The sequence below is a fragment of the Epargyreus clarus genome, unplaced genomic scaffold (genome assembly GCF_041222505.1).
Source record: "Epargyreus clarus isolate Ecla_fem2 unplaced genomic scaffold, WU_Ecla_fem_2.2 ptg000006l, whole genome shotgun sequence".
Lineage (NCBI taxonomy): Eukaryota > Metazoa > Arthropoda > Insecta > Lepidoptera > Hesperiidae > Epargyreus > Epargyreus clarus.
The window spans coordinates 12203600-12221585 of NW_027332214.1; the positions used below are offsets into that span (position 1 = coordinate 12203600).

The 17986-nt window shown below is 37.3% G+C and overlaps 1 protein-coding gene across 2 annotated transcripts in view; it reads left to right on the forward strand.

Annotated features, from left to right (window-relative positions):
• The window catches only part of LOC140742979 (b(0,+)-type amino acid transporter 1), a 39603-nt gene extending 28318 nt beyond the window's left edge, over nt 1–11285 (forward strand). For both annotated transcript variants that reach the window (XM_073074100.1, XM_073074101.1), the window contains 4 exons: nt 4050–4277; nt 10215–10311; nt 10404–10725; nt 11124–11285. In XM_073074100.1, coding sequence (XP_072930201.1) covers nt 4050–4277; nt 10215–10311; nt 10404–10725; nt 11124–11188 — 712 coding nt within the window. In that variant the 3' untranslated portion in view covers nt 11189–11285. The remainder of the gene's footprint in view (nt 1–4049; nt 4278–10214; nt 10312–10403; nt 10726–11123) is intronic.
• Nucleotides 11286–17986: the final 6701 nt, after the last annotated feature.

Consider the following 17986-nt stretch of genomic DNA (forward strand, 5'->3'; position numbering starts at 1 on the left):
TAGTGAGTTTTTCGTTGATCTTCCATCTTCTGACTTATACTCAGAAGAATTTAAACATTTCGAAGAGATGTCAGACCTCTCCTTAAAAATTTTGGGACTTTTATGGCATCCGCAATCGGATGATTTTAGATTTCGTGTCGTCAACCCCGATGACTCTAGGTGCACCAAACGTACCATACTCTCCCATATTGCGCGGATTTATGACCCTTTGGGATTTCTAGCGCCGATTACGTTTTATGCTAAATATCTTATGCAACTTCTTTGGACTTCGGGAATTTCATGGGACGATAATGTGCCACCTCACATTGCACACGAGTGGTTGCGATTTAAGTCTCAATTGTCGTCGTTAGTTTCGATTACCATTCCTCGGCGTATGGTAAATTCTTTCGTGTCGTTACAGTTGCATGGCTTCTGTGACGCTTCAGAACGTGGCTATTGTGCTGTCACATTCTTTCGTGTCGTTGAGGCGGATGGCTCTACATCCGTTCATTTTTGTTGCGCAAAGTCGAAAGTCGCGCCTTTGCGAAAATTGTCGATTCCAAGATTGGAACTTTTAGCTGCTGTCTTGTTATCTACTTTGATGGAATCAGTGGTAGAGGCTTTAAAATCATTTCATGCAGTTCAAGAACTCTACGCATGGTCTGACTCTACTGTCACTTTGGCTTGGATTAAATCTTGTCCATCCAAGTGGAAAACGTTTGTGGCGAATAGAGTCAGCCACATTCAGAGTAGAGTAGCTCCTGACCATTGGCGTCACGTGAGCTCTAGTTCGAATGCTGCTGATATTGGTTCTCGTGGTACGCTTCCAGCTGACCTCGTTGACTGTTCCATGTGGTGGAAGGGCCCTTCATGGCTTGTAGAGCCAGAGAATGATTGGCCTTCTTCATTATTGGTAGAACAGGACACAGACTCTATCGCAGAAGAACAAAGGATTCTTAGCCTTCTGTCACCGGAAAAGGTGAATCTCGTTAGCGATTTGTTAAATCGTTTTTCGTCGCTTTCGAAAGTAAAGCGTGTTTTGTCATTTTGTTTTCGTTTCGCTCATAATTTGAGAAATTATAAAAATAGATTTGTCGGTGCATTACAGCCTTGTGAGCTACGTCAAGCTTTTGAGTTGCTCATAAAGCAAGCACAAGTAGAGTCGTTTTCGTTTGAATTGGATTGTCTAAGTAAAGGTTCGCCTAATTCGCTACCCAAAGCCTTGCGTAAATTGTCTCCTTTCGTTGATGACGCGGGTATTTTGAGGGTGGGCGGTCGGTTAGCTAACGCTAATGTAGAGTTTACCGTTAGACATCCTATTCTTTTACCTCGTAATCATAGATTAACATTTCTTATTATCGATGAGTACCATAAGAAATCCATGCATCCTGGTGCTCAAACTCTACAAAATTTACTTTCGCAAGATTTCTGGATTCTCTCGCCTAAACGAGCTATTTGTTCTGCAGTTGTTGCTCTCTGTCGTGAGCGTGGTGTGCGAATCTAGAAGTATTTCTTATCGTTTTCGTAAATTAGTTTCGTTTCAACGTAACTCTTTCTTGTCGTAGGTTATTAATTTGTGTCGTTTTCTTAAGTTAGTTACATTTTCACGTAAATCTTTCGTGTCGTAGTTCATAATCTGTGTCGTTTTCGAAATAGTTACGTTTTAACGTAACTCTTTCTTGTCGTAGGTTAAGTAATTTGTGTTTTATGTTTGTTGTTTTCGTAAATACGTAGTATTTAGGTGGGCGGTATGTTCAGTTTTGTCTATGGTTCTACGTATTAATTATCTGTCGTTGGTATTAATTTTAATCTGTAGGTTTAAAAGCATAGAGATTTATAGTTTGAAATAGTTCGTTGTAGATCGTTCGTTGTCGTCGTGTCGTTCGCGGTGGTGTATGCCGCCACCGGGATAAACTTATTCGAGAAGCTTCGGAGTCGTCGGTCGCGCTCGCGCATATTTGTCGTTTTAGTTATACTCCGAAGTAGAAGCCACTATTCGTATTCGTAGCGTTTCCTTTAAATTCGCGTTAACTTCATTGTTCGCGGTGCAACGTGCTGTAAGATCGACGCCACGTGAGAAGAGGAAGAAGGTATAGGTAACCGGTAGACCATTCCGAGGTAAGACTAGCTAGCTCGAGCTTAGGGTGAGTTGAAGGTGCCTTATACCTAGTACAAGAGGCTGCGCCCAACAGCAGCAGGTGAGTGCGTGACCCTATAGCACTTTGCATCTTATTTTTCGTATATACAGTCCACTTAACCTTCTTCGGGACACGGTCATCCTGTCCATCGAAGAGAGGAACATTCGGGTTCCTTATTTGTTCTAACGGCCGCGGAAATCTTAATATTTTCGGTCTCGGAGCCGAATGCATAACATTTTTGGTCTTCGAGACGAATTCACCACACATCGTATTGGACTTCATAGCATTTAAGGATAAAAAAATATTACGGATTTAATATAAGAGGTCTAAACGCCTGTATAATTAAAAGAGCAAATCCGAAATTAAATATATTATGCTTATACATCATACAGGGGTTTAGCCTTTTATATTAAATCCGTAATATTTTTTTAGGTGGTTTGCGCGCTTTGTTTCCATGCTTTGAAAGACCTGCTGTCTTTATTGGATAGTCGTTAAACTGTGTAGAAAGCTTTATAAGCGGTTTAAAGAAATCAATATCTTCTTCCATCGCACTGTATGGATCAGTATAGTGAAGTATGTTCTCTGCATTTTTGGTGGAATAGTGCCCAAGAAAACGGCTATTCTTCGGATTTAACAATTTTTATGCCCATTTACATTGACGGAAGCACTGTTTCGGTTTTTGGTCGAGAATGCAAGAGAAAGAGAATTTAAATTCCTATGACGTCTGATAATCAGCGCCATCTATGCGAATGCCGAAAAACGCGACTATGGATTAATATCGAGCAAGCATCTAGTTTACTTACACTATACTAGATGGCGCTATTTTACACACAGGCATTGATAGTGGTTGAAACTCGACCTCTCGAACGAGAGGTCCAAGGTTCAAAACCCAGGCAGGTACCTCTAATGTTATAAAGTTATGTACGTATTAAAAAGAAATTAGTTATCACTTGCTCTAACAACGAAGGTAAACATTGTGAGGAAACCCGCATACTTGAAATCTTAAAAAAAGTTGTCACAGGTATAATCCTTCTTATTCTGAGAGGACACTAATGGTTTGGTAATGATGATGATGAAGGTTAGGACACTGTAATAACATCATCATCACCATTATCATCATGAACCCATTACTGTCCGACTGCATAACACGGGTCTCCTCTCAAAATAATAAGGATTAGGCCATAGTCCACCGCGCTGGTCAAGAGCGAATTGGTAGACTTTACATACCTTTGAAAACTTTTTTTTAAGATTTCTCAGGTATGCAGGTTTCTTCACGATGTTTTGCTTCACCTTTTAAGCGAGTGATAATATTTACTTAATATCTAATAAGCAAGTGATAATTAATACCTAATATCTAATAAGCAAGTGATAATTAATATAACTTTGAAAAATACACACGTCTGATTTTTCAAAGTTATATTAATTATCACTTGCTTGGGTTTTGAACCTCGATTGGACGCACATAACTTTGATAAATCAGAGGTGCCTGGGATTCGAACCTGGGACCCCTCGATCGGACTGTAACAACATCGTGTGTTCCATAGATAAGTATAGATATCTCACCGCCTTGTAATTGTAGGAAGCCATTAAATGGCTTAAGCGGCTGACAATTCTGTCAGTCATTTAATGGCTGTCATGGTGTAATGTACGTGGAACAATGCCGACATGCGCAGCTAAGTGGTGCAAATCACGAAATCTAAGAATAAGTGCGGAAAAATATCGTTTCATTCGTAAATGCTCTAAAAACTACATTTTTTAATATTTTTCAAACACGAAAATAGATGACAGTGACAATTTCAATTGTCAAAACTGGTAACATTTTCTTGTTATGAGCAGCAAGAGCAAGGGACTTCATACCCACCGGTCTCTCATATGCCGCGTATGCGATGCTCTTGTTAGGAGTGAGTAATCTTTACTAATGGTGTATTCCAGCAACGTGCCGCTGAGCATCTCGATCGCGGTGCCTCTGATCACGGCGCTGTACGTGTTCATGAACGTGGCGTACATGGCGGTGCTGAGCCCCGCGGAGCTGGTGTCGTCGCCGGCGGTGGCGGTGGCGTTCGGCGCGCGGGTGCTCGGGCCGGCGCGCGCGCTCATCCCGCTCGGCGTCGCGGTCGCTACCTTCGGGTGTGCGATGAGCGTGCAGTTCGGCGTTACCAGGTATCTTGTAGCTTTTTGTTTTAGGGGAAACGTCAAAAGTTATAGGCCGCGCTTCGGCGTTACTGGGTGTGGTGGTCCTTTTTTGTTTTAGGGGGAACGTCAAAAGGTCGCGCCAAACTTCTAGTCCGCTCTGAAGTTGTGCGCAGGTTTAGTTAGAATATACTCCGTAAAGGGTACACTAACGAAGCTATGTACCCGTGGGTGAGAGCGGGCAGGGAGCTGGTTTCGTCGCCTGCGGTAGCGGTGTCGTTCGGCGTGCGGGTGCTCGGTCGCGGTCGCTACCTTCGGGTGTGCGATGAGCGTGCAGTTCGGCGTTATTAGGTATCTTTCTTTGTGTTTGTTGTTGTTTGTTGTGTATCGTTGTAGCTTTCTTTGTGTTTAGGGGGAACGTCGAAAGTTATAGGCCGCGCCAAACTTCTAGTCCGCTCTCAAGTTGCGAGCAGGTTACGTTGTTTAACGTAACGTAAGGGCACACTAACGCAGCTATGTACCAGTGGGCGAGAGCTTGGGGGATGGTCCCGCGCTATCTTCGTCCCGATAATATCTGCAATTTGCGAGGCGACTCGTTTCTATGTTGGGAGCGGACTACCTATTTGGCGCGGACTATACCTATTTCTGCCATAACAGCAGTGTTAAACGCAGCTGTGTTTTGGTTTGAAGGGAGTGGTAAAGACACATACTTTTCCGAGGCGTTCCAGCTTAGTCTTCAGGGGTAGCGGGGTATCTGTGACCGACCTGAGGTAGGAATATCTAATTCTAACTGGGGTTGATTAGAGACATCCATGGGCGGCAATAGCCACTTACAGGTGGACTGCATGCTCGTTTGCTACTTCTATATTACGTTATCTATTGTTGTAGACAGCAACGTGACTTTAATTAGCAGAAATACTTAGCAATAAGTATGTTGATAGAAGAAGATATAAATATCACATAGAAGTTCTAGATTAATTTGTGTCTCCGAATTATTTCTTAGTAAGATTTAAAGTATAACCAATTTTTAGACTTTATGATAAGTCGACATGCTTTTAAGATCTTAATTCTAAACTATCTATCACAAGTTAAGTCAAAGCACACACAGCAGCGGTTAACATTGCATTTATTGGTCAGAAATTGTGTGGCGGTGGAGCCTTCAGAGCCGAACAACAAAAGGTTGTACCAACTACTTTTATAAATTTGGTCACTATTCAAAGCTAAGAAAAGCCCCAGAATTCTTGTGCTCAAGGACTCTGGTATTCCTTGAGACGGCGTGGTTTAAGATTTGGTGAAAATTTTTATATGCAACAAGTGAAACAAAAAAATAATGAGACATAATTTTTATTGGAGAAGAATACATGCAAATATTAGTTATACATAAAAGCGAACACACGCGCACAAACACGTGTTAGTATCGACAAAGAAACATTTGAATCATCGTTTGTATGTATTTGTATTACTAGGAAGCTTTGTTGCAACTTATCGCGACAACCGGAGAGCCACTAGATGTGAAACCGTTGTGGTTGCATACATACATTGGATTTTTTGGCGTGAGATTGAACTTGTTTTCACCACTAAAGGGTATGGCGAAGGTGATCTCGGCAATCTGCGTTCCATTCTCGTACATCTCGAAACTACCATTAACTTCGTCGCCAGGACTCGTCTCCACCGCTGCGAAAGTCGCTGCTAGAGAGCGATTGAATTTAATTTTGTTGACTGTGCCCACGTTTTGGCCACTCAGCTGCCACTTGCCCGATGTCAGCACGGCGTTCATGATCGTACCTTCGTCACCGACGTTCGCCCCGTTTAATATATTGAAGCTAATAGATTTAGGTAATGGAGCAGACATTTTCAATTAAATGCTCTCGGTCTGGAAGTAGATATTATCGACGCAACTGATATGTCGCTGCTTGTGAGCCGGTTGATGTGGCAAAGTATAATATATACACTGCCTGCGTGCTCGCACTGAAACTAATTGTAGCCCCGAAATACCACCTTTATATACTTCTTCTTATCGTAAGTCTTATCGTATAATCATATATCCTCATTTAAGTCACAAATACTGAATTTTGGAAATCCCCCTTGTAGGTTAGTTAACATTATCCTCTTTCGCGGTTAAAACGAAGATATTTATAGCTGTATGTAGCTGCAACTTTGTACGCGCACACTTTAATACAAAGATTCAGCGCCTATATAATAAAGAATTGAATAATTTTGTAGAAAACAAAACTACGATTAAGGTTTTGGTTTTGCAATGGTTGGTTGATATATAGATCTCAACTGATCTGCAAAGTTAAGCAACGTCTGGCGCGATCGGAATCGGATCGAAAACAGGTGATCAACTGATCACCATATAATGTACCCATAGCAACGTGGTTGTATACGCTTCAAGCCCGCCACAGTTGTGAGACGAAAAAAAGGGTTGCAGCAAGCACCTTGAAAGGCAATTAAAACACCTTTTTATGATTTGTAAAAGCACCATTTTACTGAGTCCGCAAAATGTTATTCTACCTACTTATACTTAGTTCTAAAGTCAGTCAGTATGACTTCCAAATTAAATGCTTTGAATATTTTTTTCTACATGAAATACTCGACCTTTTGAAATAATTATTTTTTATAAGGGTACATGACATATTAAGCAGATCTAAAGGATAAACTTCCGAAAAGCGCATACCGCCGATCAATCTGAAATTTGGTAGACTAACGTATTTTGACCTCCTGATCACCAATATCATAACGTAAATTGGCGCAAACGCCATTTTGAATAAGAAAAACGAAGGAGACCCTCTTTTCGTTCGGTGTGCATGATCGCGCATTCCTAACCGATTTAAACTATTTCTCTTAGCTTTCCCCAGAAAGGGTGTATGTGTGTGTGTGTGAATTAAAATATTCGACGAATCGGTTCAATGAAGTAATTTTGAATTCACATTCGACTAAGATAACGAAAAGTATTTAGCGAGTTTATGTACTACAGCGGAAAATCATTAAAAAGTTGAAATGGTATAGCGGGAAATCATCACAAAGTTCAAATGCTATACATAGATTAGTAAAGATACTTCGCCGCCTTGAAATTGAATGAAGCCACAAACGGCTTATTAGTAAGTTATTTTTTTGAATTCTTGACAAATAAAAACTTTTTTAGAGAATATTTACGAATAAATACCTAATACTGCATAATTTACATAATAAATAAATAATTATTTCAAATATTTTAGGGATATTTTAGCACGGAAACATGGTAAAACTTTTCTATGGAACTATTTCAATTCTCAAAACTGGGTACATTTTCCTGTTAGGAGTGAGTAATCTTTACTAATCTATGATGCTAAAGCGGAAAGTATTCAGAGTTTGCGTTATTGATCAATAAAAATAAAATTATTCGGTGAATCGGTGCAACGAATTAATCTAATCTAATCAGTCTTAATCGCTGTTCACACGCATGCACATGCCCTTTCTAGGTAAAGCCACAGTATAAGGATATTGCTAAAAAAAATAGTCTAAATCCGTTAGGAATGCGCGATCATGCACACCGAACGAAAACAAAGAAATAAAGAAAGAAAGAAAATACTTTATTCAGGAATATTGTAACACGCAGTACAATTGCAAATAGACAAAATAAATAAACAAACTGCACGGTTATAAAACTAGTTAATAATAAATAAGACAATCAATTTAAAAAAAGAATCCTAATAAAAATGAAGAGTAAAAAAATACAATTCATAACTAAACTTTTTATTTGTTTATTACACAATAAATGAGTTTATTATAACATGCTATGTGCTGCAACAAACGTGAATGGGGACAATCTCAGCGAATGCCATTAGCAGATAGACTGCATCTTGACCCTGATTTTCATACCCGTGGCGTGATGTTGATCGGACGGCTGTCCGCATGCTTGCTAATGGTGCCATATTAATACAATTTACTGTGTATTTCTGATACATTTTATTATTAAAAAAAAACGGTAAATTTAAAATTTGTGTGTAACGTAAAATTATACAAGGCAAGGCGTCTTGGAACACTAACTATCATTATTTCCAGGCAACAAATCGAGCCAGATGTACTCGTACCTACAGTATCGACGATAACATGATGAGCTGCCAGTTCATACTAGAACATTGGAACCCTGCCTCTTTGTCTATGAGCCACAATCTATAAGTTAGTTAAAATATAGATTAGACTACGCTTTGTGATAATTATATTAAAAATTATATGCCACAATTTATCCGGAGCTGATCAGGTTCTATCTTTTAAGTAATCTCTAGCCCACGCCAGCTTACTAAATAAATACAAAGGTTCCTTATTTTTTATAATACCAAATATATGTGTGGCAAGGTGTAATTGCCTGCGGAGGTCCATTTTTAATATGTTAGCGGTATTGATGTACGGAGTAACATGAGAGCGAGGCGGGATATTAAAACAAAAACGTGCGCAGGTATTCTGTACTCGTTGGATGACATTTTTAGTACGTGCTAGAAGCCGTGGCCCAATGAGAGTATCCGCGTAATTGAAATTAGAAAGAACAAGGGCTTCACTAAAGTTAATGCGCAAGGTTACACTTAGGTAATTTCTTATGCGATATAAAGTTTTTAATCTATAGATATGTACAATGTTTAAGATATGCTTCTCGAATCTGAGGTTTTCATCGATGACCACCCGAAGGTTACGTGCCTCTGGCACTCTATCGATTGCTTCTCCATTTAAAATAATAGCCGGACTTTTTGCACCAATCTTACGGACCTGGGTAGGTGTTCCCATAATCTAAAATTTTGTTTTTTTTCGGATTTAGTATTAAAGCGTTCCGTTCTGACCACTGCGCAATACAATTAAGGTCAGAATTTAGTTTCGCCCATGCAATATCGGTGTTACTCGGTTTAAATGATATATATATTTGTAAGTCGTCTGCATACATATGAAATTGGCAAAACTTTATATTTTTTGTTATATCTGCACTATATAAAATGAAAAGGAGAGGACCCAAAATAGACCCCTGAGGCACACCTTGATTGATATCCTTGGAAGATGAAAGATTGTCTGAACTATTACTACCTTTTCAAAGTTCGACCAGATGGTCCGAGACTGATTTGTAAAATACCTATCAAACCATTTTACGGTGTTAATGCTAATGCCATAAAACGCAAGCTTAGAAAGCAGTAATGAAATATTTAGTGTTTCAAAAACACGTAAAAAATCTAATAAGGCCAAAATTGTACCATCGCCTTTGTCCTGCGCAATCAAAATATCATCCACTACCTCAATCAAAGTTGTGGTGGTGCTATGCTTCTTCTTAAATCCAGACTGCCTGAGAGGTAAAATATTGTTCAACTCGAGGTAGCGGATTATTTGATTAGAAACAATCCGTTCAATCACCTTCGACAGGCATCGAAGGATGCTGATGGGTCGTAAATCGGATAGGACAACCGGATTGTTTATTTTTGGTATGGGCTTTACAAGAGCTCGCTTCCATGCGTCAGGGTAGTAACTTGTTTCAAACGACTTGTTAATTATGCTTGTTATCGTAGCAAGGCAGTTAGGTAATATCATTTTCAACATATCAAGTGATATGCCATCACTCCCCCACTGCGTTGGACCTTAGAGAATTCAAGACTTTAGCGACTTTAATTTCAGAGACAGGATTAAATTGGAATGTTTCCGACGAAAACCTGTTAAATTCAAAAGAGGTGAGTAGTGATATATTCACATCATTTATGCCAGGATATGGCCAGGAACTTGCAGGAAGTGGTCTTTAATCACATTCGGATCGTCAAAATGCGAAGGCAGACAGATATCATTGTTTTTTATCTGCAGGTTCTCCTTCGTTTTTCTTATTCAAATGGCTCATAACCAGAATCTGGACATTTCGTTAATTTTATGACGTAGACAGTTAGACACCCAACACAAAAGGATAACACTTGGCGCGTACGAGGTCACTAATAACAGCTAGACTATTATAACTTCTTTCAGGGTTTGCTACACAGCGGCACGCGGTGGGCACATGTTGGAAGTGTTCTCTTACGTGAACGTTAAACGACTCACCCCAGCGCCTGCAGTAGCCTTTCAGGTCTCTCATTTTATTATTATTATTAAATGACTCCACGTTACCAATGTATTTAATTTATCCCAAAATCCTTATACTCATGTATTTCTTTACAGGCAATCCTAACATCAATTTTTATTCTAGTCGGCAACATCAAAACTTTAATTGACTTCGCGAGTTGGTTCCTATGGTTCTTCTACGGGTTGGCGATGGTGGCGTTGCTGGTACTTCGTAAGACACAGCCGGACAAGCCGAGGCCGTACCGCGTGCCCACGGTGGTGCCGTGCTTCGTGCTGCTAGTGGCAATATTCCTCTCGATACTGCCGATAGTCCACGACCCGTCAGTGAAGTACTTGATGGCGATCGGGTTCATCGTATTAGGAGTGATTGTGTACACTCTGTTCGTGTATTACAAGTTTACGCCTAGGGCTCTTTTACGTGAGTATTTCCTTTAGTGAAAATTAATACGTTTCCACTTTAAATCTAGGCACAATGAAAATGAAGGTGGTAAGAACTCTTTGTGGTTGGACTACGTCGGCACCACCTCAACACCTATTTCTGCCTCGTTGCTGTAGTCTGGTTTGAAGGGTATGGTAAGGGACACATACTCAGGGGTAGCAGCGCATCTGTGGCCGACCTCAGGAGGAATATCTAATCCTATCTCGGGTACTCACTCATATATTATAAAAAAAATCAAAATTCGTGCATATCCTTGATAGATTGCTTGCTAAACTTTGTTAACATCTTAATAAAAGTATTAACGCAAGTGCTTTCTATCCTTATAATTAAAAAAAACGTTGTATAGAAAATGTTTAACATGTGTTTTCTTTTTACAGGTAAATTCACATTCCTCACTCAAGTGCTATTCGAGAGCGTGCCGCCGAGCAAATATCAAGACTGATTTAATAGATTTATTCATAACTGTTCTGTACATAATATACGTAGTTCATAGGCTTAATAAGAATAAAGTAATATAAAACTGCTTCGATGCCATAGTATTACGTTGTTTTCATTCATTTATATAACAAAACTACGTTATGTGGTTTGCCCCTCAAACCACATATCGCTAGTTATTATTATCGTTAACGTTAGTCATTTAAAGACCACTTCGCTTCATTTCCATATGTCGTCAGTATCCTTATACTCAACCAGCACAGCTCAACCTCTAACATTTAATCAGCGACGCCATCGACCGAAAAAGCTATAAGCTAATTAACAGAGTTTAATATTTTATGTTCCATTACTCTGTACCTTCGCTTACTTGACATAATCATCAAATTGTTCCTGAATATTTGCTTTTGACATTTCTCTCAATTGATTGTGAGCGTACTTATACTAGGTACATACTATCAGTGAGTAACTTTCTATGTGCTATTAAGGACACATGAGGACATTTCCTTTCTGTGGGTGGCATGGACAACTTAGGTAAAAAGTCACATCAAATAGCACAGAAACAAGTGGCTGACTTATATCCATAACGCAACAATACAATAGTGCATTACCAATATTAAACCATTATGACTTTAGTAATCTAGCTCTCCTCTCTAGCAATCTAGCTCTCCTGCAACTCTATCTCAACACGCTCAATCAGAAAAGTTTATATCACTAATGTTGAATAAGCGATACTCATAACATTAACGTTTACCCTGCATTAGGCACACAATAATGCTTAACCAAACCGAACCTGAATCTCAAACCAATAATTATGTCACTATCACGACTTATGTCTCTGACTTTGACTCTATAATATTAATGCTATTATTTGTATACAATATTAATTTCTTAAAACTCAAAATGTAACTAGTCATATTATGTACATATGACTGTCTCTTAAAACAAACCTCAGGTTTAATTATAATATCTTATTGGAGATTTCTCAGTAATATATCACCTCATTCTCAAATTACAAAATTAATAGAGAATATGCTGCTGCTCCATGCTCATACCATAAAGAAGATTATTTACCAGATCCATACAAAATTTTAGAAAACTTAACTTGCGTTAATCATGCATCATGTGGTGTGGAAACTGCTCCAAGAGTGCCACCATCAGCACCATCGCTCGAGTTCCTCTTCTATAACCCAGTCTTCGTTGTCAAGGGTATAACATGAGTCTTAAGCGTCTGACTTTACTTCACATCATGGTTATCTTGAAAGGTTACAACTGTTACAAGTCACACGTCCCTGTACGAAACTCCTGTAGAGAAATAAACACAACTACAGTATAAAAGACTTTCACCTTTGCCCATCCTCATAACATTATTTGAGCGGCTTGGGCTAACACAGTGATTCCTAAAGTGGTCTATCTCGACCCCTTGGGGTCTATGACAACCTGCAAGGGGTCTACGTCAGCGACAAGAAATTGGGGGTCCATGAAATGAAAATGGGGGTCCACGATAGTGGATCTCAACACATACACTGATAGTACCTATTTACTTACATCATACTGTCTTATAATATCAAAACATATACATTACTTATAAAAGTACCTATGAAGTAAAAAAATATTATATTATATATGTTTATAAAATTGTGTAAATTGTAGGATGTTGGTATTCGCGTTGTGGTCGCAATACATTTTGAACTTGTAAAAACCTGAGAGTCGCAGTCTCAGAGCTTCGCTACCTTGCACTGACTTGTTCAATTCGTCACTCTATAAATACGAATGTGGAAAAATACGTTTATTCGTTTCCTGAATCTTGAAAAGGAAATTGCTAAGAAAATATTTTAAAAAATATAAACAGATAGTATATAACACAAATTTTAGTGAGTCAGTGTTATTTTGTTTGAGAGTGCTGGAGAAAAGTAAGTAGGTACATTATTTTTTATTAAATTTTAGTTTTGTACTCATAGGGTTCGTACACAAAACTGCGATGCGACATCGCATCGCAAAATTCTGCGAGCTCCCTCGACGCATCGCAAGAACTTGCGAATTGATTCGCATCGCACAGTGGTTGTTGTTGTTGGTCACCCTGAGAGACGCTACGCCGCACGATATCGCATCGCAGCAATTCGCATCGCAATTTTCTGCGTTGCGAATTCGCATCGCGTCGCATCGCAGTTTTGTGTTCGAGCCCGTAGTTAGCAAAGATAGATAAATTACGCCAATCATGACTTTAAGACAAAGTCACAGTCACAGTCATCGGAAAGAAGTTAATTTTGCCAGTAGCTGAAGAGGTTTTAAAAACTGTTTTACACAAACCTGCATCTGATATCATCCAAAGAATTCTCTTAAGCAACAATATCTACTGTTGAAAGACGTATTGATGAAATGAGTTCTGATATTGAAAGCTTCTTATGTAATTATTTGCAAACGACCCATTTCTCTATACAACTGGACGAGTCAACTTTACCTGATAATGCAGCATTATTATTGGCATATGTTCGTTTTATTATGAATCAAGAAATCTACGAAGAACTGCTCTTCGCAAGAACTTTGTTAACCGACACTAAAGGTGAATCAATATTTCATATTTTGAACGATTACTTCATTGAAAAAGCAATTCCTTTATCAAATATAATATCAGTAGCTACAGATGGAGCACCTGCCATGGTTGGACGTTATCGTGGATTTATAAGCTATTTAAAACAAAATGTGTCAGAGGTGTGAGCAATATATTGCGTCATCCTTCGACAACATTTAGTTGCTAAAAATCTGAGTGTTAGATTGCATGAATCACTTCATTTAGTCATTGATGTAGTAAACCGAATCCGAAGCAAAGCGTTGAATACGCGGTTATTTGCGCAGTTGTGTGAGGAAAATGACGAACACTTTCATCAATTACTCCTTCACACTGAAGTACGCTGGCTGTCGAAAGGCTTATGTTTGACAAGATTTTTTTGCACTTTTTGAGACTATTTTATAATTTGTGGATACTAAAGATAAAATTTTGAAAGAAAATTTAATGAAGAGGAAAACAGACATCGCCTATTTAACAGATTTGTTTACAAAATTTAATATGGTTAATTTGCAATTACAGGGCGACAGTTTAAATTTGATTAAAACAAAGTCCATCTTATCAGCGTTTCTTGCCAGAGTTAAACTAATGAAGCAAAATATTGGACGGGGCGAATTTTCTCAGTTCCCGAATTTGTCACAGACAAGCTGCCAGGAAGACGACGTTTCAACTTACGTTCAACATTTAAATGCCCTCTATTCAGATTTTGAATCTAGGTTTGAGGATATTTTGACTATGGTAATACGTGGATAATTAAGCCATAAGGTGACATAGAAGAAACGAATGTCATAATACAAGAGGAACTGACTGAACTAAGTACAAACGAAGAACTTAAGGTTCAGATTAAAAACGGATATCAGCAATTCTGGCTGCATAACAACATACCCGTTACTTATCTCGTATTATGGAATATAGCGAGGAAATTTTTAATTTCCTTTCCATCGTCATACCTAGTGGAAAGGGGGTTCAGCGCTGTTACCAATCTCCTAACGAAAAAAGGAAACAGACTGCACATCATTAGCCCAGGAGATTTAAGATTAACCCTTACAAAATTTACGCCAAATGTTGATAATTTATTATTATAGCATCAGGTTCATCCTTCTCACTAAAAATATTGACTTATTGCTTATGTTATTTTATTTATAGTTTATTTTATGTTTAGTTAATGTATCATATATTTTACATAACAGATACAGAATTTTATTTTAAGTAGTTTTAATATAAATTCAATTAATAAATAACATAAAGTAGTTCAATTAAGTATAACTTAACATGTGTTTTTACTTTAAGTTTTTTAACGCTAAACTTCATTACAGTTAGAAATTTACAGGAAATCAATATCAGGTAAGTAGGGGGTCTACGACACAAAAAAGTTTGGGGAACTCTGGGCTAACATTACAACAGGCACCATTAATTGTTAACAACCATTTTTATTTTAAGTACTGCAACTAACATCATATAGAAAATACTATTGAACTTTTATAAGTAAACAAATCAAGGCATACATACAGTACACAACACACATAGTAACACAACTATTTTTTTAATAAAAATCTAGATAAGACTGACGAGCTAGCTTATGGAAGCTAGTCACTGTAGGATGGACATCCGTAACCTCAAAAGAACCTCCAATGTAACGCCTGCTGCATTTTACTTCAAAATTCATAAGCTAATAATTAATAATAATTATCATATGCAAGCAGTCAGCTCCTTTATTCAATGTAAAATAAAACTTCTCACCAGCATATCAAAGCCTTACCTCAAGTGTATTAACAGCTGTTAATACACGTCATACTTATCTGGTTAATGAATACTGCTCCTCTTGTTGCTCATTTTATTAAAAAAAAATGACTTACAGAGTCTCACTTCGAGCATGTTATAAATTGCGCCGAAAGCATTTACGATCGAATCGAATCAAATCGAATATATTAGGGTTAATTACTTAAGATCTTCAGTATCGTCATTTATGTAGACTAATCATGTTTATGCCTTCTCATAAATTGCCATCATCATCTACGATCATCCTCATCATCACCATCATCGATAATAGTGCTTACAAATTACGACTTTAATATTCCGATATCAGTTGGAATAATTTATTTTTTCTCATCTGGCATAATATCATTTTTATATATTTGCTCTATTTCTAGAGTGTATCACAAAGCTATATTTCTAGAGTGTATCATAATAAAAGAAACATTTAGAGGAAGATTATATATTTTCAGAAATGTTTTATAACAATGACGATTATGACAATTGGCTTCCCGCCAAAATTCAATTTCTCCCGCCACGCCGCATCGCGCCTCACCGCACCACAGATTAAAAAATATATCAAAGTAAAAATTAATCGGCAAAATACGCTTTCTTTTGTTGGAATATAGCAAAAACTCAAGCCTCTTATAATGTATAATATTCAAGTAGGTTATATATGATAAAGCTGGCAGCTGAAAAACATATATTTTTACTTCTTCTAATTTGTCATTCTGTCAATGATTCGATATAATAAAAAGTATCTTTTTGGAGTGAATTTTATTTTATTATATTTCATAGTTTATTTTCTCGTTCTCCTGTGGCCTATTCCCAACAGGTTATGGGCCCAGGCTACGCTATCGTAAAATATTGAAAAATATAGTCATCTACTGTCATCTACTAAGTATAAAATTTATGTAATATTTCAAACATGGAGTCGCGGAAGAAAAAGACACATGAAAAATGTTTGATGGCGAACGGCGATGGCAAACAATAATATATAAGTGTCTAAACCAATACCGTCTACGGCGAAAACAATAATGGATGACTTAAATAAAATTACGAATGGAGAATTTTTTGGCTACACAATTATTTTGACTGCGTAAGAAACAACTTAATTTGGAATTGCGACCAGATATCAAACGCTGATACAACTTATTTTAATGATTGAGTAATATGATCACTAACTTGGTGCTAAACTTGATTAAATGGATCAATGGATGAAATGGATCGACGGATTATGGATCAAAGGATGAAACGAATCGACGGAATGCATATAATTCAATGTCTCATCTTTTAGATTCAATGAATGCATTCAAAATGTTCAAAGTAAAATTGAGACCTGAAACAACTGAACTTCAAATATCACACGCTTGTAAAAATATAAATTTTAATATAGAAAAACGTGTAAACTACTACAAGAATACTTACTACATCATGCAGATACACAAGCTAATATGAATTTTTATCATGGAAACTGTTGGTGTAAAAATTATATTTTTTGCGATCTGAACCCGTCGCTATTACTGATGCTAACTGTCATTATATCAAGTACCTAATTGCAACAAAATGGAGACAGTAGTAGCTATATAACTGTAAATGCATTGGACACTGCAAATAAAAATAAGGACAGTTTCGCTTTTATGTCTTAAAAATGAAATTTATTTGATTTTTGTTCCAATTCTAACCCTGACACTTGTTTTTCTTTTAGATTTGAAAACTCTGATCACTTTGAAAATACAAAGAATTTATATGTGTCAAATGACAGACTACATTCAAAATTGGAGGAGCTAAAGATTTGGTAAAGGTAAAAAACAAAGAATTTAAAATTCTATACTATTCACCGAAAGTTCTGTGGAACTTTAGTTCTATGGAACTTAAGCTGTACCTATGCAGCTTCTTAGTAAATCGAATTGAATAATAAAAGGTATGTGCCGGTTATTAAAAAATGAAGGGCATATTTATAAAAATAGTAAATGTCTAATATGTAGTATAAAGGATGATAGTATCATTATTTTTCATAAAATGATAGATCACAGTATAAAATAAACTTAATTCAAAGTTAGAAATCGTATTAGTTATGGCACAAACGGTCATTTGAATAAACAGAAATTAAATTTGAATAGCAGTGATAGCCTAATGGTTAAGAAACTCGACCTGTCTAACGAAGGGTCCGAGGTTCAAATCCCAGGCAATCACCTCTGATTTTTTCAAAGTTATGTGTGTATTAGAAATTAATTATTACTTGCTTAAAAGGTAAAGGAAAACATCGTGAAGAAATCTTCTACACCTGAAAGATTTATATAATAAAAAATCTGAAAGGTATGTGAGTCTACCAATACTCACTTGGCTAACGCGATGGATTATGACCTAAACCTTCTCATTCTGATAGGAGACTCATGCCCAGCAGTGGGACAATAAATGGGTTGATGAAATTTGAATATTTTTAAAGATTTTATTATTGACGGTCATGTGACAATCTTGAATACTTAT